Below are 19,356 nucleotides of genomic sequence, written 5' to 3' on the forward strand. Positions count from 1 at the left end.
CCTCCCCCTTTGTCCCCAATGTCAGGGAGTTCATAGCGCAAGGGGAAGGCTTTTACAAAGGCTTTAAGACAAGCCTCGATCTCCTGTTTGAGCAAATGGGAGTGCAGGAACGGTCTTAAAACCTTTGCAAAAGCGTCTTTGAAGTAGCTAGCATGGGAGAGCTGCTTCAAAGGGCATTTTTGCACGGGGCTTTAATCTCTGCTCAGTTGGTGAATGGCGATTAAATCCTGCTGCTTTTGTTGTGTAATCTTGTTCTCTTCTGTGGAACAGGACTGCATAGTCAAGTAGGATTAAACCCTGTCCTCCCACCCATTAGTTGACATCAGTAATGTAGTCAGCTGGTGGACATGATTTGGGAGAAAGGGTCTTAGGGACCAAATAGGACCCCCTCAAAGGGTCGTGATTAGCCCAGAGGCCAAAGATTCCCCACCCTTGTGCTAGCAGAACTTGTTGAAAACAACAGAATACCAAACATCAATACAATTTAACAAATGAGACATGCAACAAAATGTGGCAATGTGGAGCACTTCTGTTTAAGATTCCTGACACTCCGTTCCATTCCCGCTCTCCCCACTCCAGTTTTTGTGTATGTCCCCCCCCCAATGGTCAATCAGCACTCCCTTACCTTTAAATCAGCAGCACAGGTCTCATGACGCATGACTCTATGCAACAGTAGAATACTATTGTTTGGTGTATGCCAGAACTGGGGGACCTGTGGCTCTCCAGAAGTTACTGAATTACAACTATTATCAGCCCCAGCGAGCATGGCAAATGGTCAGGAATGATGACAGCTGTAGTCCAGCAGCATTTGGAGGGCCAGATTCCCCATGCCTGGTATATGCCAGTTATGGTTAATCCATATACACAACCCACAGGAACCCAACAGGGAAGGATGGCAATGACCTACAGAGGAGAAAACTTAAGGGCCAAAGTACAGTCCCATCAGCACTATACTTTTAAAGCAGTATTATACAGTCATGTCTTCCCCCAAAGCATCCTGGGAGCTACAGTTTGTTAAGGGTGCTAAGAGTTGTTAGGAGATCCCTATTCACTTCAGAGAGATGCAAATCCCCTGGGAAGAGGGACTGATCATTAAACCACTCTGGGAATTGAGGCCCTAATGTCATTCCAACTGTGTGGTTAACAACCATGCCTCAGTTTTTTTCAAACATAAAGTCATGCAGGGGACATGTTTTTTATTAGGACCACAGCACTCGGGCACGGGAGGTTCCCTTCCTTCCCCAGCCATAATCCTGACAAAAATAACCACACATGCACTGCCATTAGCCTTGTTTGGGGGTGGTCTTCTTTGCACCAACTCTAGTTTAGCCTTCATATGACAGAGGTGCTTATGCTGGCTAGATTGGCGGCTGAGAGCTGTTTTAATATGAGGGGCAGAGCTTGGAAAAGTTACTTTTTTTGAACTACAACTCCCATCAGCCCAATCTAGTGGCCATGCTGGCTGGGGCTGATGGGAATTGTAGTTTCAAAAAAGTAACTTTTCCAAGCTCTGATGAGGGGGCTTTAAGACAAAACAGTGAGCTTTTCTGAGGAGGCTCATACCTGAGAGTTGGTGGGCTAGCAGTCATAAAAGGGATTTGGGAAGGCAAGATACGGAAAATGCGCACTGTAGAGAAATACTGCAGATATGTTTAGATGTTGACCAATAGTTCTACTGCTGTTGCCTCCATCAAACCAAGCAATTTTTCAGGGAAAAGGTTTGGTACTACTGACTAAGGTGGAGTTTGGCTCTCCTACTGAGCTTAACATCTCTTTCTTAGTAATGATCTATATTTTGAAAAATAAATGGGGCAGGTGAACAGAGAATCACCAGGCCTGAAAAACCGAAAAAAAGGTTGCTATCTGAGGACTGCTTCTCACGTTATTTGTCAGAAGACATCATGCACTTCAGGAATCTCCATACATGCTCAGATTTCTAATGACTGAATGCTATTGCACGTAAGCAGTGGTTAACTAGAAGAAGAAGAAGATTTGCCATCATGTGTGCTCTCTCTCACTTGCTCTAAGCAGCAATGCAAAGCAAAAATGTTCCAATTCAAAATTTTCCAGAAAGTGCATATCATTAGCTGTGCCTAAACCTGTCCATGGGGATGGGGTGGGTGGGGAATCCAATTCTAATTTGGAATACAATACAATGCCTGCATGATGTGAAAAGCTTTCCTATGAAAACTTGCTTCTATCAAAATGGCTTCTCCCTCCACATCCTCTCCATTGTTTATGGTATTAGTTGCATATATGCTCATATAAGAAGCACTGTCAAGGATGTCTGGAAGAACAGACGTTCGCCACATCATTAACTATACACGGTGTCAGAGAGAAGAGTCCTTTTACAACTTCTACATCTGGGATAAGAGGGAACTGTACTCATATAAAAATATCAAATCAACATTTCTTCTGGAAGCACTAGAGAAAGTGATCAACACATACATTATATGCGATACTCATATTTGAGGTATAATATTTACTTATTATATTTTGGTCTGTGAAGAATAGCACGAGGGAATATCTCCAGAAGGCCAACACCCTATGGTCCTAGAGATATTCTCTGTAGTAGGCCAGTGAACAATACACTGCCTTACATCCATCCCCTGACCCCAGTTACTCTTTCTTAATATGAATATGGTGGCACAGAGGCTATACAGTAATCTCAGTTAAGGAATCCTCCAGGAAGGATGCCCCTTTTAAGGAAGGCTTTTTTTAAAGGTGAAACTGACTAGCTTTACTTTGCTATGGATAAACTTTAAAGTCTGTGCCTTTGTTTTGCTAGGGGGAAATTGACAAGCCCATGTGTTTGCTTTGCAGTAAAGAGATCTCTTGCTTTCTCCCAGAGCTGGGGAGGGAAGGATCCAATACGATTCAGGAGGAGAAGGAGGGGAGGGAGAAGGCAGGGAGTGGGTGGGTGCTGGGTAGGCACCCTTTAAAGCACCTGTTGAAGCTGCCCCCACCATCTATGAGCAGGTGTAGGAACCTATCCCTATTCTTTCCATGTTATTCCTACCTCTAGTACCAAAGTTTCTGTTAAAGAAGTAATGTCCAGGAACATTTGTTAACTTTGTTAACTGAGGTATGACTGTAATCGGCCTTGCCTGAGCTGGCACCCTCCAAATGTTTTGGACTACAATCCTCATCAGCTCCAGCCAACGTGTCCATGCTGGCGACGGCTGATGGGAGCTGTAGTCCAAAACATCTGGAGGACGCCAGCTCAGGGAAGGCTGGGCTACATCATAGTGGGAAACAAGAACCAGCATGCCAAAATAAAGCCATTGTTGCAGAAGCATCCTCAAAGGCTTCAGTTTAACTTGTTGAGGAAGTAACCGCTGCACAGAAGTGGCGCATCTTGGCTACATACTGAGCAGATTTATTACTAACATGTTGAGGGTGACATATTTTGCATGTATCAGCCCTGTTCCACAATGCTGTTCTGGCATCATGCTCAGCTGCCTGCCTCCAATCTGCATTTACCCGTTAATTGCTCTACTGAAGCATAATTATTTCAGTGGAATATATATCGGGCTAAACCGCAAATCAGAGGCTACGCTAATGCAGTCTCTAATGGGGAGAAAAACAAATTTGTTTTGCATAAAGAATGCAACAAATGACCCCTAAATGTTCAAGAGACATACAGTTGGAAGCCATTGTTTTAACTCCATATTCAATGCAATGTAAGAAGAATAGCACTGAAGATTGGCAGACAGGCAGATATCACATATCATACAAAAAATAGTTTCATAACTTCAGTGATTAGATATTTTGCATAATGTGTGTATTTGGTTTGTTTTATAGCAGGTGTGGGGAACCTGTGGCCCTCCAATTGCTACTGAAATACAACTCCTATCATCCCAGCCATTGGCCATGCTTGCTAGAGCTGCTGGGAGTTCTGCTTGCACACAATGACCTATCTTGCTTTAATTCATTCCTGTTCTCTGGAGTCTAGACAACCACTGAATTATCACATCAATTTGCAGAAGCTATCCAGATCTTTCATCATAAAAGATTATTTTTGTGCATTTTGTTTCCTATTGAAAGAAATCACATTTGAGACTTTCTTTAATGATCAAATATCTGAATAGCTTCTGCAAATTGATGTGATGATACAAATTATAAGAGATAATGGCCCTGCAATGGAGCTTTCTGTAACATCAACTTTCTGTAACATCAACAGGTATCATTCAGGCTTCCTGATTCTGCAGGAACTTATCTGCAGATTATATATGATAGAATAGAGATCCTGTGCCCATCCAAATGTTTTTGGATTCCACATGCCAACGGCCAGGATGGAATGATAATGAGTTGGAGTTCAACAATATCCCTCTTCACTGACTTAGGATGTTTAGGGTCACCTGTTAGCTATACCTCAGTTCTATGCTAAAGGGAAAACCAAAACATACAGAAAAACACATACCAAAGCCTTCCACACTTCTTTTTCTAATAGAATCTGGTAGCCACAAACATTAGAAGTAATGTTAGAAATTATACACCTTTAACCTTTTCCATTGCAGTGCAATTAACATTTTCACCATATTCATTTCAGAAGGGTGTTTTCACAAGGAATGCTGAAGAATATATTTTTGTCTCAAGTGTATCTCCTAAAAAATATTGTTAATGTGGGATAAAAAACAGAAAGAAACTAATCTGAAGTCTGACATACATGCAGACCAATGTAGGTTTTGCATCTGTATGGTGAGCACTTACACCTTCCATTATTTATTTGGCACTTCTTATTCCTGGTTACACTGAAATACCCAAAAATCAAATGAGGCATTCACTTAAATCATGTGGTACTGCGTTTCATGAGCTGTACCTACCACATCAGAACATTACCACTTCCCAACATTAAAAATAAAAGAAACATTTGCATTTAGAAAACTAGCAAGTCAGGTTAAAACGTCGAGTAAACAAGGGTAGAATAGGCCTATTCCTTGACATACTAGCCTTCCGTGGGCAAAGCAAATTCTGATGCGGCAACCCTACTTCAATATTTAATCCCTCGTCCCTGAAGTCCAACATGGTACAGTACAAAAAAGGCTGTGTTGTGATGTATCCATGCAGACTTCTGCTCTAAGATATGCCTTCAGTATGCTAGATATACTCAAGTGCTGCTTCCACTCAAGTTTCAAGTGACAGCTCAAGGGAAATTCAGAGATGAAGTAAAACATAACAGGAGGTTAGACCAAGTGCAGCTTAAAGTCAAAAGGTTACAACAACCCAACTTATAACCACCTTTTGGCTGGTGAAAAGAAATAAAAAGTCCAATAGACCAGCTGCAAGAAGCATAGGACAGTGAACAAGAACCTGTATTTATGTATGAATCAAACTCACATATTTATATTCCAAATGAGATCAGCGTGACCATTAGTCATGTTGTGGTGTGGAGGAAAGCATTGCCCCGGCATTGTTTTTCCATTATATGAAGCATGAACTGTTTGTAAGAAAATATTATACTCCATACATGTAAACCTATAGACAGACAGAGTTTTCTTGTAGGGTACCCCCCCTTCCTTTGCTGTGTTTTAAACTAAAAGGAGGTTTAATATACAGCAAAAGGGGGGAACCCGACTTTGACATTTAAACAAATTATGCATTTTAATACATTTGTGGTCAACTACTACACAGTGAATTAAAAATGGGAAGAACACTCTGCCAAAACTTTTCCTTTCAAAACTGAACAATTCTGAACTAGATACCATGAGCATTTTCACTCTGACATAGTTTCAAGCCTCTCTGCGATGTTGATAAGCTTCTCTGTGAGGTAATGAGATTTTCTTCCTTTGAGTGAAGTACCTAGGATCTGAACACATTTCTCAGAGAAAAGCCCATTTATTTTGGAAGCTAAGCCAGTTCAAAAATAGAACAGTTTGTAAAGACTTCAAGGATGTTTCCATGGAATAGGTGCTCCTCATGCTTACATGATTTTTGCAGCATTGACACCATGCCATTGGCATCAAAATACCAGCCCATATTTTTTCTCCATTTAATCTGGATTTACCCATTCTGAGGAAAATCTGATAAGATTAAAAAAAAAACCACCTGGTGCCAACAACCCGTTTGCAACATCTGAAAGACCTGTTTGCAATATTAAGCTGTCATCTCGAAGCACCCTAAGAATATCTTGAAAATGCTGCTACACAGCTTTTGTGTCAATTACTAGCAAATTGTGTGGCCTGACACTGCCATTTAAATAAGAAATTGGTCACAGAATATTGCCTAGAGTTTTTGTTTGGGTCCAGAGTAGGTCACTCAAACTCAGATCATATTCATGTTGGCCTATGTCATCTCCACAATCTCCACCATCACTACCTGAAGTAGAAAGGTATTACCCAGTGATGCTAGCACAGGTGGTACAGTTTATGGGATTAGGGAAAGTCATCCAAGGGCAATGTGCAGAGCAGGGAAGACTAACTAGCAACCTATGAGCCACATTTAAAAGATGATTATTCAAATTCACAGAAGACAAAGTTATAAATGGCTACTAGCCACAATGGGTATGCGCTGCCTCCACTGTGGGAAGCACTATGCCTCTGAATACCAGTTGCTGGGCACTGCCAGTGGGGAGAGTGCTTCTGTGCACGGGTCTGGCTTGCAGGTTTCCAGTAGCAACTGGTTGGCCACTGTGAGAACAGCTAGGCTCTTCTTATGTTCTTATCTTATCCAGTTGCACCACAATCAGCCATCTGATAGAATAACTTTACAGAAAGAACAAGAGGATGATGATCTTTCATGGAATATATTAAAGGGCATAAGCAGAATGTTGATGTATCAGGCGCTTTTGTTCAATTGAGGGATAAGGATTCATGTATTCTGCTTTCCTCAAATGGGCCGTAGGGGCTGCTGTATTTCTTTACTGTACAAAACCTCTTGGTAATTTGTGTTCTTTTACATCCTGTTCGGGGGGCGGGGGGCGGTTTACTTACCTATATCTCTTAGTTTTGTTATTTGCTATTGTTCATGCTGTTTCATTTTGTATATTTTGTTTTGAAAAATCAATGAAAGATAACAAGGGAGCAGTGACCTCCAACATAGATTTGGAAAGCATGAGAGGCTGTCCCTCTCAAGATATTTTGGTGTTTGCAGCAGGAAGTTCATGTTCTCAGCATATTAGACAGGCAGCCAAAAAAAGGCACTATTCTTTCATTCATTCTATAAAAGTAACATTAAGGAACACGCAGCCTCATCTAATGCATGTTTACTCTGAAGTCAAGGAGACTTATTCTCAAGTAGATATGCATAAGGCTTCAGTCCTAACTTGCTTTGTTAAAAAAAATACCACCCACAGTCGCACACACAAAGGCATGCATGCACTCTAAGCTTTTCCTTCTAGCATCCTTGTACTGCAGAACAGGCATTCTAAATATTTTAACTGCCTGGCTCACAGTATCTTATAAGAGAACAAGCTGAATGAAATTAAGCATTACATTCTCCGTTATTGGTAACTTTTAAAGGGTAAAGATGTCAGTGAGATGAATAGAAGTTCTTGAAGCAAAAAACAAAAACAAAACCCCAGTCCATTAGCAAGGCACTCAAAATCACTCTCCTCTGGAAGTCATGCCTTCCAGCTACTGAAAGTCAGGCTGCAGATACACTAGTTGCTTCAAAAGCAGCCAGACCACTTTCTCTGGCTGCATTTTGAAATGACTCTGCCCACAGCTGGACACATCGCCCTTCCCCACTGCTAATTAGGACTGCGCACAGCAAAACATTGAGTCAATCACAGTGTCTGCCTGAGCCTACAGCAAAGCATTTTCATTGGACACACCTGGAGTGGCAATGGGGTTGATGGCCAATCACAAGTCTGCCTGAAGCTGACTCCAAAGCTAGTAATGGGGGGAAATATCCACTAAATTGGACTTAGTACTGGATTCCAACTGAATTCGACAGTCAGCTATCTTTTCGGACCAGCACTGGTTTCTTGGGGTGGGCTGCGGCTGTAATTGGCATGGATTTTTGTGGCAGGCCACAGCAGTAATCATCACAGATTTTTTTCTGAATTTCCCCCCCAATTTTACATAATTATCTTCATAATTTCATCTAAGTTGATGCATTCTTAACAGTATGTAGGTGTGATAAATAGTGGGGGGAAACCACGGTGGAACACTGTGATCATTTACATAGGCATTTACTTTAAAATTACACAATTTTTTTCACAACCAAAAAACCCAAAACGGCAGATCAAATCGGCAAGCACCAAAGCAAGCGGAACCAAAAAAAAGGTGCAGGGGTGGAACGATGGACTATTGCAATACAAGCAAATTGGAACTAGGCAGCGAACCCCCTCCCTAGATCAAGGTGCAACTTCAGAGGTTTTGGAGTAAAAGGGGGTGGAGTTTTATTACCATTGTGTGTCCCCACATTCAGAAAACAGAGGTGGAGATGTACTGAAGACACAAGTGTGTCTCTACCCCAGAATAGCTTTCCTGCCACTCAAAAACTATTCAGGTTTAAGAGCTCAGCGTATCCCACCCCTTCCTCAGCAAATTGTCCAAAAGGATGTTGCATCATTCACAAGAGCTGTCTAAGGCAAACTACACATTACACATCCACTGTGCAAAGTCCCAACAGGGTTTGGCAGGGTGAGGGTTAAGAGTGTGCAGGTGAGCTTAACCCTTTCCCTCCCTCTAGCCATTTTTCTCCTGACGCTCTCTTTTTCTCACACACACACACAAGCTACTTCTCCAATCCCAAAGAGTGTCAGATGTATGCTTACAAGGCTACTCACTGCACAGGGTTGCATGCTTGAAGTTCTCCACCTTAAAAAGAAATAATAAACACCTCCTTGGCTTGCATATGCAAAACTACCAAGTCAAAGAGAAGCATTAATCCAAGCCTTTTTCTATGTAGCATCCCAAATGCAATCTCCTACTTGCAGCCTGAAGTGACACAATCCAGGAAAAGCCCTCTGTTGAATTCAGAAGATGACCACTAAACATGCCTCCATCTCGTAAGGTACTCAGATCTTCAAAAATGACCATGGCAGCACAATCCCCATGAACACAAATGAGGATTTTGCCAAAGTGTTACTTTGAGGACCCTGTTTGTTCCAAAACTTGTACAGAGCGACAACTTCCTCCAAGAATGTGGAAATTAATAAATGAGAAGCTAATTTACAAGAAGTTCTCTGCCAGCAGGTCAACCAGTAGTCTTCTCTCCTGCAGTTATTCTTTTCAGAGTAGGAGAGAGAGAGAGAAAGAGAGAAAACGACAGATAACAGATCAAGCAGGCAACAGAAAGATTGCAGCCAGATGGCAATAGAAAGATACTCATGGAATTCCAGATCAAAGTTGTTCTGTCCCGCATGTTTAAGGAGTAAGGGGAGCTTATTAGAACAAAGCAGATGGCAATCACAGTACTCAGCAAGGCACACAGCATCTTCTAACATTTCCATCCATTTGCAGTGCTGCGTAAGAGTGAGAGCAGAATAAAAAGCTTCAAATTTTTCTAATAACAATCATAATAGAATTTTCTACTCAGAATGCCATTTCTTTTCTTTTTTCTTTTTGAAAAATATTTTATTGAAATTTCCAACCAAACCTACACAAGTAGAATCTGCATTACAGTGCCTGCACATTGAAGCATTCCATCACAAAAACGCCACTGCAGTTACTTATGTACTCGCTATGCTCCAGATTATAAACTATCACAGAAGCCTAACCATATCTACTCAGAAGTAAGTCTTACTGAATTCAATGGGGCTGAAACTCAGATAACCATGGTTAGGATTGCAGCCTGACTCTGGACTCTTTAAGAAGCTCACCGACAGCAACAAGAATCCCGACAGTTCGAAAAGAACTATTTTAATCAATATTGTTAATACTGAGATCAATAACACAGATCTGAAGATCCAAATAGAAGCTGAAGCTAATTGCTGGTTTCCTTGGTTGCCCATCACCTAGATCAGTGAAATTAGTAGGCACAAGTGAGATGGCCTTTTCCATGTTAGCGCCACAACACCACAGCTCTGGAACCCATTACCAACTCCAGCCCTTTAGAAAGGCTCTGAAGATTTTCTCATTTCAAGAGGCCTACACATTTTTTTATTGCTGTACCACCCTTTGTAGTGGAATAATTGTGAGAACTGGGTTTTTATCATACTTCCAGTTGGGTGGGTATTTTTATTATCTCTGGTTCATTTAGCATGGAGGTCGTTTTGTAGAAATTATCTTATATTTTTCATTTTTCTATTGCTGATGTCGTTTCTGCATTTTTATCGTGCCAGCTGCAGTACTGCTCAGAAAGGTGGCCTTTAACTATTTTAGTAAAATAAAAACAGTAACAACTGGCACAGACATTATCCACAGATCTTGGGGAATGCCCTACCAGGTTAGCAACAGCATCCACACTATAGCAAGTAGCAGACAATTAGCAGGCAGCAACTAGGGACTCTCTTGTCTACTGTATTCAACTTACTGATTTTACAATCAGTCCTCATTACAACCCTGAGAACTAGGATGTTAAATGCAGAGAGAGAGAAACAGACAGACGGATAGACCTCTCCAAGACCCCTGAATGTGTCCAGCCACTGCAAAGCTGTGCAAGAACAACATCCATTCCTGAGAATTCTAACCACTATGCTAGCCATGTAGGACAACCAATGAGCTGATGTCTCAGGCAACAACACCATACCACACGCATGTGCAGGATCAGTAAAGGGATGGATAGATGTTCACCTTCCAATCTGACTGTCTGAAACACTCTTTCCCACTGCCGGATATGATGCTCCAAGAATGAACTCCAAGAATGACCTGTACATCAACACCCTACTCTTCATCATTCTAGAGAATAGTTCACATATAGTATAATCTTCTTTGTATGTTTACTCAAAAGTCCAATTTTCAGCGATATCTACTCTCAAATGAGAGTACACAGGGTTGCAGCAACAGTGATTTAGAACCTCACGAACTGCTTTCCATTCCTTGTGCCTCAATTTTTAAAAAAAATATTATTACCTGTGTTGTAATCCTTCCATAATGTAAAAATCTACTTTTGTGGTTTTCAGAACCACCCCCAAGATGAAAGGTTCATTATAGGTCATAAACATATGTAAAAAAGTAAGTTTTTAATGTTTGTTTTATTTTAATATATTTTAAAGTCCGTTTCTATGATGTGTTAAACCGTTTTTAGTGCTTTGTTTTCTGCCCTGGGCTCTTACTGGGAGAAAGGGTGGGATATAAATCTAATAAATAAATAAACACAAGCAGCATTTCTCATAACCCATCAGTTTTATTTTTTGTTTCACACACTGATCTCTAGCTCTTTAAAAGCAAAAATGTTTTACATGGCTGAGACAGACTGACAAGGAAAAACTACAGAACTGAACTCCTATTTGTAATACAATGTCTTAAAAGATGTCCACTTCATCATAACTATTAGCACAATTACTAGATACTTCATAATGTGTACATCACGCCCCAGCATCTTAATAAAGCCTCCCTACCTCTCTCAGAAACAGACATAATGCTTCCCTTTCCTCAGACTGTATTTTTCCAAGCATTCACAACGCTCTTTTCAGAAGCACACCTCCCAATCACTTTCTGTGTAGTCTACAACTGAGAAAACTCACACTATCACAAGTTAAATGGATAATACTTGATACATCCCAGATGAACATCTTAACTCATATGCTGCTGAGAAGGTAACTCAAGATAATTTATAGTTGTTTGAAACTGTATGGAAGGACCAAGCATCCTCACTATACTGCTTTAAGTAAAGGTAAAGGTGTCCCCGCACTTGTACTGCGAGTCGTTTCAGACTCTTAGGGTGACGTCTTGCGACGTTTACTAGGCAGACCATATATATGGGGTAGGATTGCCAGTTCCGTCCCCGGCCTTTCTTTACCCCTCAGCATATGCCGAGTACTCATTTTACTGACCACGGATGGATGGAAGGCTGAGTGGACCTTGACCCCTTTTACCGGAGATTTGACTTCCTCCTTTCATTGCAATCGAACTCCGGCGGTGAGCAGAGCTTCGGCTGCGTTACCGCCGCTTACCACTCTGCGCCATGGAGGATCTTATACTGCTTTAGATGCCTGCTAAAAACTTTCAGCAAGCCTACCCAGATAGCACACTTGTTTTTACCATTTTGTTGATTTTATCTATATTCTTGATAATTATGTTATCTTAGCTGTGTACACCCTTTAGAGATTTGTTTATTAAGCAATTTATATTTTTCTAAATAAATAAAAATAATAAATTAAAGTGCTGATGGTTCATTCTGTGTGAAAGCAATTGGATACAAAGCCAAATTTTGAAATGCGTGCACATGTTTCTGTGTGGGCTTTATGTTTCTGTCAAACATAAATGGTTTCCCCTCTACCTATGGAAGGGGAGGGGAAGCCCTTGTTGATGGTAACTGATGAAAATGGGCATGTAAATGACATTCCCTGCCCAAGCCTGTTCAGCTTCTGGCCCTGCCTGGCCAGCCAGCCAATTGAAGATTCTTCAGTGCTCCGAAGTTCAGCACAACAACCAATTAACAACAAGCAAAGATGGGAAGAAGCACCTGTAAAACTCTGCTCTGAAAATTAACACAATCCAGTGAACAAAATAGGGTCCTACTTTACCTCTCCTTTAACTATCCCAACTTGTACCCAATAAAAATTGGCTACACAAAAATAATCAGAACGTCAATAACGTCTTCAGAGACAAAGCTGTAGGAATCTTAACCCACAAATATCATCTCCAGAAATATCATCTTGCTTTGATTCTTAGCATTTCTAAGCATATGAAGTAGATCCTCCCATTGGATCATCCCCATAGGCGTTTCATCATCTAAACATTTTTCTGCTACGTAAAAACACTCACTGGTTTCCTAATTAAACTGGGAAAACTTACTGTGGAGTCTTATTGTATGACTCTACCTGGTTCCCTAGTGATAGATTTAAATAAAACTATAAGTGCAGCAGTTGTTCCAAGCACCTCAAGGCCACAAGCAAGAAAACGGGTGACAGTATATGGATAGATGGATGCCAGATTTGGAATAACTGCTGCTGTCCTGATAGAACTAATTAGCTTACTGCAATCTTCCAAAATGTAGCCGCCTCCATGATCCTTTAAAGAACTGCCATACAGTATGGCCAAGCCAATGCAAACGAAGAAACACAGGCACCTGATACAACACGCCAGAAACAAAGTAGTTATCCCCCTGAGATGATGCAGTTGCTTCATGGGGAAAAAAAGGGAAAGTGTGAACTCCTCTCTTGGCTGTTATTCCAAGCCTATGTTAGGAAAAGTAAGCAGCCATAGCACATATTTACATGATGTTCATAATAACCAGTCATCCAACATCATTGTTACCAGCCAAAGATATTCCAGGAAATTACACATTATTCTAGTACAATAAATAGTCATAGCAAGAGAGAATACAGGTAGTGGTCGAGCTAGTGAAACAGATGGACTCTCTTTCATGAACAGATATTCTCCTCTTTTTTTATCCTAAATATTTTTGCTTGGAACAAAAAGAGTGAGCCATGTGATCAGTCATCTCGGCACCGGTCATCAACAAACAAAGGGGTTTCTGACACCTAAAAAAAAGTTGTACATCTTCCAGTTTAGAAGTGGCAGGAAGAGCTGCGGCTCCGCTTTCCCCAAAACAGCATCTTCCACTCACAGCTGAATCTCAAAACAAAACTTTTAAAAGCAGCAGCAGCAGCAAGTATCTAAACAGTGATCTGTACCCCAGCCTCCCGAAAACTCCTTCCCAACGACACTCACCGCTATACACTGTCAGAAACTCACAATTTCTCCTATCCCTTTGAGAACACCCCCACTGCAAAGGTGGTTCAACACCCATCCTATGGACGTCCCTATCACCTCCTCCCGAAGCTTGTTTGTTTGTTTGGGGGGAATGGCACTCATTGGAGCTACATTACACGGGTTTGAGCATAATGTGCAGACCGATCAAGAAGTTGTTTGTAAAACGAGGAAAGCGCCCAGCGCGCATCTTTCGGTTAACGCTCCACCAGCCGCCACCTTTGCCGGGGTCAGAGCAGTAAGCCATATAATCAAGAACACGGGAGGGTGTTCCTACCCTTACATATGGCTGCATGATGCTGGGCAAACGTCACGTGTGAAGGTATTGCTTGGCCATCCATCTCTCGGGAGGCATCCCCCAGCGGGAATGCCAGCCTTACCTTAATAATGCTGCTCCTCCGAGGGGTCGCCCGGGCAGCTTCAAGGAGACTAGCTTCGGGATCAGCTGTGGCCAGAGCAGCCAGGCTGCCAGGGCGCTCGGCTGCAGCCCCAACTAACGAGACTCCGCTCCTGCGCTCCCTTCTCCTCCCAAGAGCGGCAGCTGGCAGTTCAAAAGATCCAGGCTCCGGATACATCTCCGAGTCTTCCTCGCCCTTAGGAGCAGCCAGCGCCGGATGTTCTCGGCTCCCAGCCGCTTCTGCCATCGCGCTTTTCGCCCTAGAAAGCCGACTCTCAACTTGGCTGCGGCCACTTCGATGAAGGGAATGGAGGAGAAAGCCCCGGCCGCCAGGCTCTCTTTTATTGCGCTGCAGCGGCGGCAGTAGTAGCGGCAGTAGCGGCAGCGGCGGCAGCAAGTTTCACGGAAGGAGTCATTGCGACTGTGCCCGTGTGTTTAACAAAGTCCGGCTGCTTCGGTTAGCCCACGATGTCCATATGCACGGCTCTGGGCAAGCGGTAGCGGCAGGGGAGGGGCAGGAAAGCGCTAAACTTGGACAATGAGGGAGTTTTCCAGCGGCGGAGAATTGCAAAGCGAGACCCGCTCCCGCTCCCGCGCGCCCATTCACTCGCGCAGGCACCAAGCACAGCAAGGCGCCCTCTCTTCTCACCGGAGAGAACCCATATGCGCATCTCCCTCAGCAAGGATGCGTCGCTTGCAAGGAGAACGCGCAAAGGAAGCGGCTGGGAGCACTGTGCAGCCCGCCAACCAGCAGGAAGTGCCGCTGCTCTTACTCGTCTCTGTTGTGACAGAGCCAGACTTGTTTTGACAGGCGAGGCTGATAGACAGGGGCCTGGGCCACTTAGCGAAAGAGAAGCATTCTGATAGGGATCGGCGGGCCCAATCACCATCCCTCGGGGCGTGGCCAAGTCTCATCGAGCCAGAGCGAGCGGAATGCGTTCTTATTGCGAACAGATTCCCGAAGGTTGCTCATTCGCTTACAACAGAAGAGCATGTAAATAGAAAGGGTCTATGAGTTGGACCTCAAAGATCATCTATTCCAACCCCCTTCCCAAGCAGGATATCTCCTACTACAGCATCCCTGAAAGTGCAGCCTCACTTTATGTCTCTTTACCCAAAAGTAACCTGATTCATTATTTATCATCATTTGCTTGTTTATTATTTGCCACAGAGGTATCAGAGAAAATAATTCAAAATTCAATAACCATATAATCCAGCATGAAAATCACAGAGAGTAACAGCAAAAACTGAGACAGGGAAGTAAAAATCACACCAAAGTAGGTCCCAGAAAAGTCTCTCTGAGAAGGGTATTCGTCATCTGGAGTGCCACCACTGAAAAGGCCCTCTCCCCCATAGCCACACACCACACTTTAATATATTCCACCTGAAAGAACACAAATCCCTCCAAGACAGCATACATTTTCAATTAGACTGCTTACTGCCAAAATGGAATCTAACTAATGAGGGAGGAAGAGTATGGCCACAAATGACCATTTTATTTCTTATTCACATCACAGTCAGATGCAATTTGGTATAAAGTACTGTTAGCTCAGTGGCATCACTAGGGTTGGTGTCACCCGGTGCGGAACTCATGGTGTCACCCCCATGGACCTCCTCCAGTACCAGACCATACAGAATCCTTAGTAATGTTTTTTGTACTAATGTTACTCGTAAATCGTAATTCCTGTATATCACTGAATGTAATAGCACACACACACACACAGAGCCAGCTGTGGGATCGTCACACAAACAACCTAGAACATTTTTCCCTTTCACAAGGACATGCAAAAGATTGAACCCAGGACCTTCTGCATGCAAAGCACATGCTCAGCCTACCACTGAAAAGCATTCACTGTTCTGCTGGCCTGGGGATAATTCTGAGGGCCAGTTAGAGAGGCTTGGAGGGCCACATTTGGTCTCTGGGGCTGAGCTATCCTCCCCCCCATTCTAATGAGCAGCCACAAGTGAAGCAGGGCAGGGGGTGCAGAAATCCTGATTCAATAGGTCCCCTTCCCAAGTATGCACAGTTTTGTTTTGGCTTCAGAGGATCTCCAAATCAAAGATTACAGGGACAGAAGAGGCAATGTCATTTCCACACAGAATTGAACTGAAACCTATCTTTCTTTGAGAAATTAAGCACTGGGGATCATATTGCACCAAGTCTAACAGCAATGGCAAATTTCTAAAAAAAAAAAGTGCCAAAGCTCACAGGTGCTTGCTAGTTCTGTACCCCTAAACCAAGGGATGTAGTTATCCATTGGTCGGGGGGGGGGGTTAGACCCATTGATTTTTGGAAGCAGGGTCGCCGCAGGGTCCCTATGTCTCCAGCACCCTACAAGCCAATCAGCCTGAAAGGAGTGTAAATTACTGAGAAGAGTCTCCTAACATGCTTCCTTGTCCTTTCCTGCTGATTGGAGCCAAGCAGAGTGAAATGAGATGAGTCAGCCACTGAGAAGACTCTTCTCAGTAGCCAACACTCCCCCCTTTCATGCTTACTGGCACCTAGGGACGTATGTTGTTGTGGGAGAAGGTATTAACAAGGATCTCATTCTCAACCCAGCAGCAAAAAGGGTGTGGGTGTGGCTGGGAGTGTCATGAAGGTGTATTCTATTGTAAACCACTTTGAGATCTTAGACAGTAAGTGGTCTATCATCATCATCATCATCTTTACTCTAAAGCAGGGGTGGGAAACCTTTTTTCAGCCCAAGGCCCACAGCAGACTGGCCAGAGAAGTCTCGAGAAGACAGGCACATGAAATTTGGATAAACTGGTATTCATCCAAAAAACTATACTGAAATGGTTGATTGATGGAGATATTTCATGTATAAATGCACACACTAATATTTGCACACTGAGAGTCAGTGGGATGAAGATTCCACACTTTCTTTGTGACACAGGAATATAAGAGGATCACTCATGCTGTTGATAAGAGAGTGCATATGGTGGAAAGCGTGGATGCATAACTGGCCGGCTTTGCTAATCCCTTTGCCTCCCTATATTCTTAAACTAGACAGATGGAGCCTTTTGACATCTTGAGTACTGACATCCCCGTGCTGCATTAGTCAGGAGCTCACAAGAAAGCACTCCATTCTAAAGAGTTGGTCAGCACTCAGCGGATCTCCCAAAGGGCCGCTTTGAAAGCAAGAACCAAGGAAGCAAACCCTGCCCCCCCAAAAAAAATTCCCGCTTGCCAAAATAGCCCCAAACCCCCACCCAATCTGTACCCTTTGTTTGACCTTAAATTGGCAGCTTTGGGGAGAGGGCCGTTGGTATCTCTCAGGTGGCCCTCCAACTTTCCACTCCTGCTCTAATGCAGGCTTTGCCAACCTGGTGAAGAACCTCCAACTCTTTTGAACCACAACTACAGCTGAGGCTGGTGGGAGTTGTAGTCCAAAAGAGCTGGAGGGCACCAGGTTGGCAATGGGATCAGATCTCCCTTTACTTTCAAGGGACGGTGTTGCACACGCATATACAGACACACAAGTTACAAATGCAATTTCAGGAGTGTTTGATCAAAATAGTCCCCTATTCACCCTTCCAATATACCCTTCTTATTCCATTCAACATTAAATAAATACGTCTGGTGTAATGGTTAGAGTGTTGGACTATGACTTGGGAGTCTGCGCCCAGCCACAAAGCTCAGTGGGTGACCTTGGGCCAATCACTGTCTCGAACCCTAACCTACCTCACAGGGTTGTTGTGAGGATAAAATCGGGAAGGGAGAACCATGTATGCCCCTTTGAGCTCTTTGGAGGAAAGGTGGTATATAAATGTAATAAATAAATAAATTTAAAGCAAGGAGGGAGAATGTCTGGCCCTCCAGAAGTTGTTGGGACTCCAACTCCCATCAGCCTCAGCCAGCATGGCCAACAGTTAGGAATTATATGGGATTGTAGTCCAGCAACATCTGGAGGGCCACAGCTTTCCTGGTGGCCCCGGATGAGTTCTTACATAAACCCTCAAAGAACATGAAATAGATGATTACACATGCCCGAGTCAAAGTTGCAATACAGACACACGCAAAATTAAAAGTTCTGCACAGATTCACCTGGGTCCAGCAAGGCCTGGAGTACCTGAAGGAGAAAAGAAAAGGAGCCTCGGGCGCATGTACAGAGTGCATTTCACTCTCCCCTAAGCAAGCCAGCAACGCAGACGACCTCAACGTTTCCAGGGCCTAGAGGGGCGGGGTGTCTAGATCCAGGCAGGATTGGGCCCCAACATTTCCTTATTTAGACATTTTCCCTGCTCACTCGTTCACTCACCCCCCCATTCCATGGGCGCTTGCAACAGCATCCCGCCCTGAACAAGGAGGGCGATGCGGCGTGGGAGGGCAGAGAAAGCCGGGGGGGACAGAGTTGAGTCCCGTGGCACATCAATAACCCTCCCTCATCTTTTGGGGGGAACAGAAAAGGGGGAGCTTCTCCCAGCCTTGCCAGGACCTGATCTTGGCCGCCTCTGCAGCCAGGCACCTTCCAGCTGAGCCGGACCCATGGCTCCAAATTCCCCCCTGAGCATGTGAAACAGATGAGAGTGGTCCGCCCTGGGTTCCTTCCCTCTCTGCCCCGACGTCACTTACGTCCCGCGGGTCTCCAGGTGCGTCCTGCCGTCCCTCGGCACCTCTAGCAGCTCTCCGAGCTCCTCCCTTTCTCCCGGCCAGCCAGACAGTTGCCGCCCACGGGCCTCTCCAGCCGCCGAGTGGGCGGAGCTGCGACTAGGCGCCTAGAACCAGCCAGCCAGCCAGCCACTCCTTCTCCTCCTCCACCTCTGGTGTGTTCTCCAATCAGCTTGGATTCTCTCTCTGGGTCCCCGAACCCACGCTCAGCTCTGAAATGTGGGCGAGAGGGCCCTCGAGCATGAGCAGAGTGCTTCTTCCCAGCGGCGGGGCTGGGGGCGGCTCTGGATGTCACCCCATCTCGTGGTGTCACCCGGTGCGGCCTGCACCCGCCGCACCGCCCTAGTGATGCCCCTGTGTTAGCAAACTATTTTATCCTGGCCATTCATATAATGTTTGAAGTTTCTTTCAGTTTAGCACCTATAATTAAGAACAAGACACTCAGACTCTACACTTAACGGCAGATGTGAGCAAAGAAAAAAAAATTGCAGGATTTTTCTGGAGGTATCATGGGATTGTAGTAATATCCTATAGTAAGCCAATTTACTGATGGATATTTGTTTACACAAACCTAGTTTAGG

The 19,356-nt window shown here is 43.9% G+C and overlaps 1 protein-coding gene across 11 annotated transcripts in view; it reads right to left on the bottom strand.

Moving 5' to 3' along the window:
* The window catches only part of PLCL1 (phospholipase C like 1 (inactive)), a 326,003-nt gene extending 307,160 nt beyond the window's left edge, over positions 1-18,843 (bottom strand). For 2 of the 11 annotated variants that reach the window (XM_061608113.1, XM_061608105.1), the window contains exon 1: positions 18,740-18,832. Coding sequence is in view for 2 of the 11 variants with exons in the window: in XM_061608090.1 (XP_061464074.1) it covers positions 14,147-14,410 (264 nt within the window). In the remaining 9 variants the exon portion in view is untranslated. Of the gene's footprint in view, positions 1-14,146; positions 14,916-18,739 lie in introns of those variants that run through there. The other 9 variants (XM_061608090.1, XM_061608089.1, XM_061608109.1 and 6 more) reach the window with 7 other exon arrangements.
* Positions 18,844-19,356: the final 513 nt, after the last annotated feature.

Source organism: Rhineura floridana, chromosome 2, assembly GCF_030035675.1.
Source record: "Rhineura floridana isolate rRhiFlo1 chromosome 2, rRhiFlo1.hap2, whole genome shotgun sequence".
Lineage (NCBI taxonomy): Eukaryota > Metazoa > Chordata > Lepidosauria > Squamata > Rhineuridae > Rhineura > Rhineura floridana.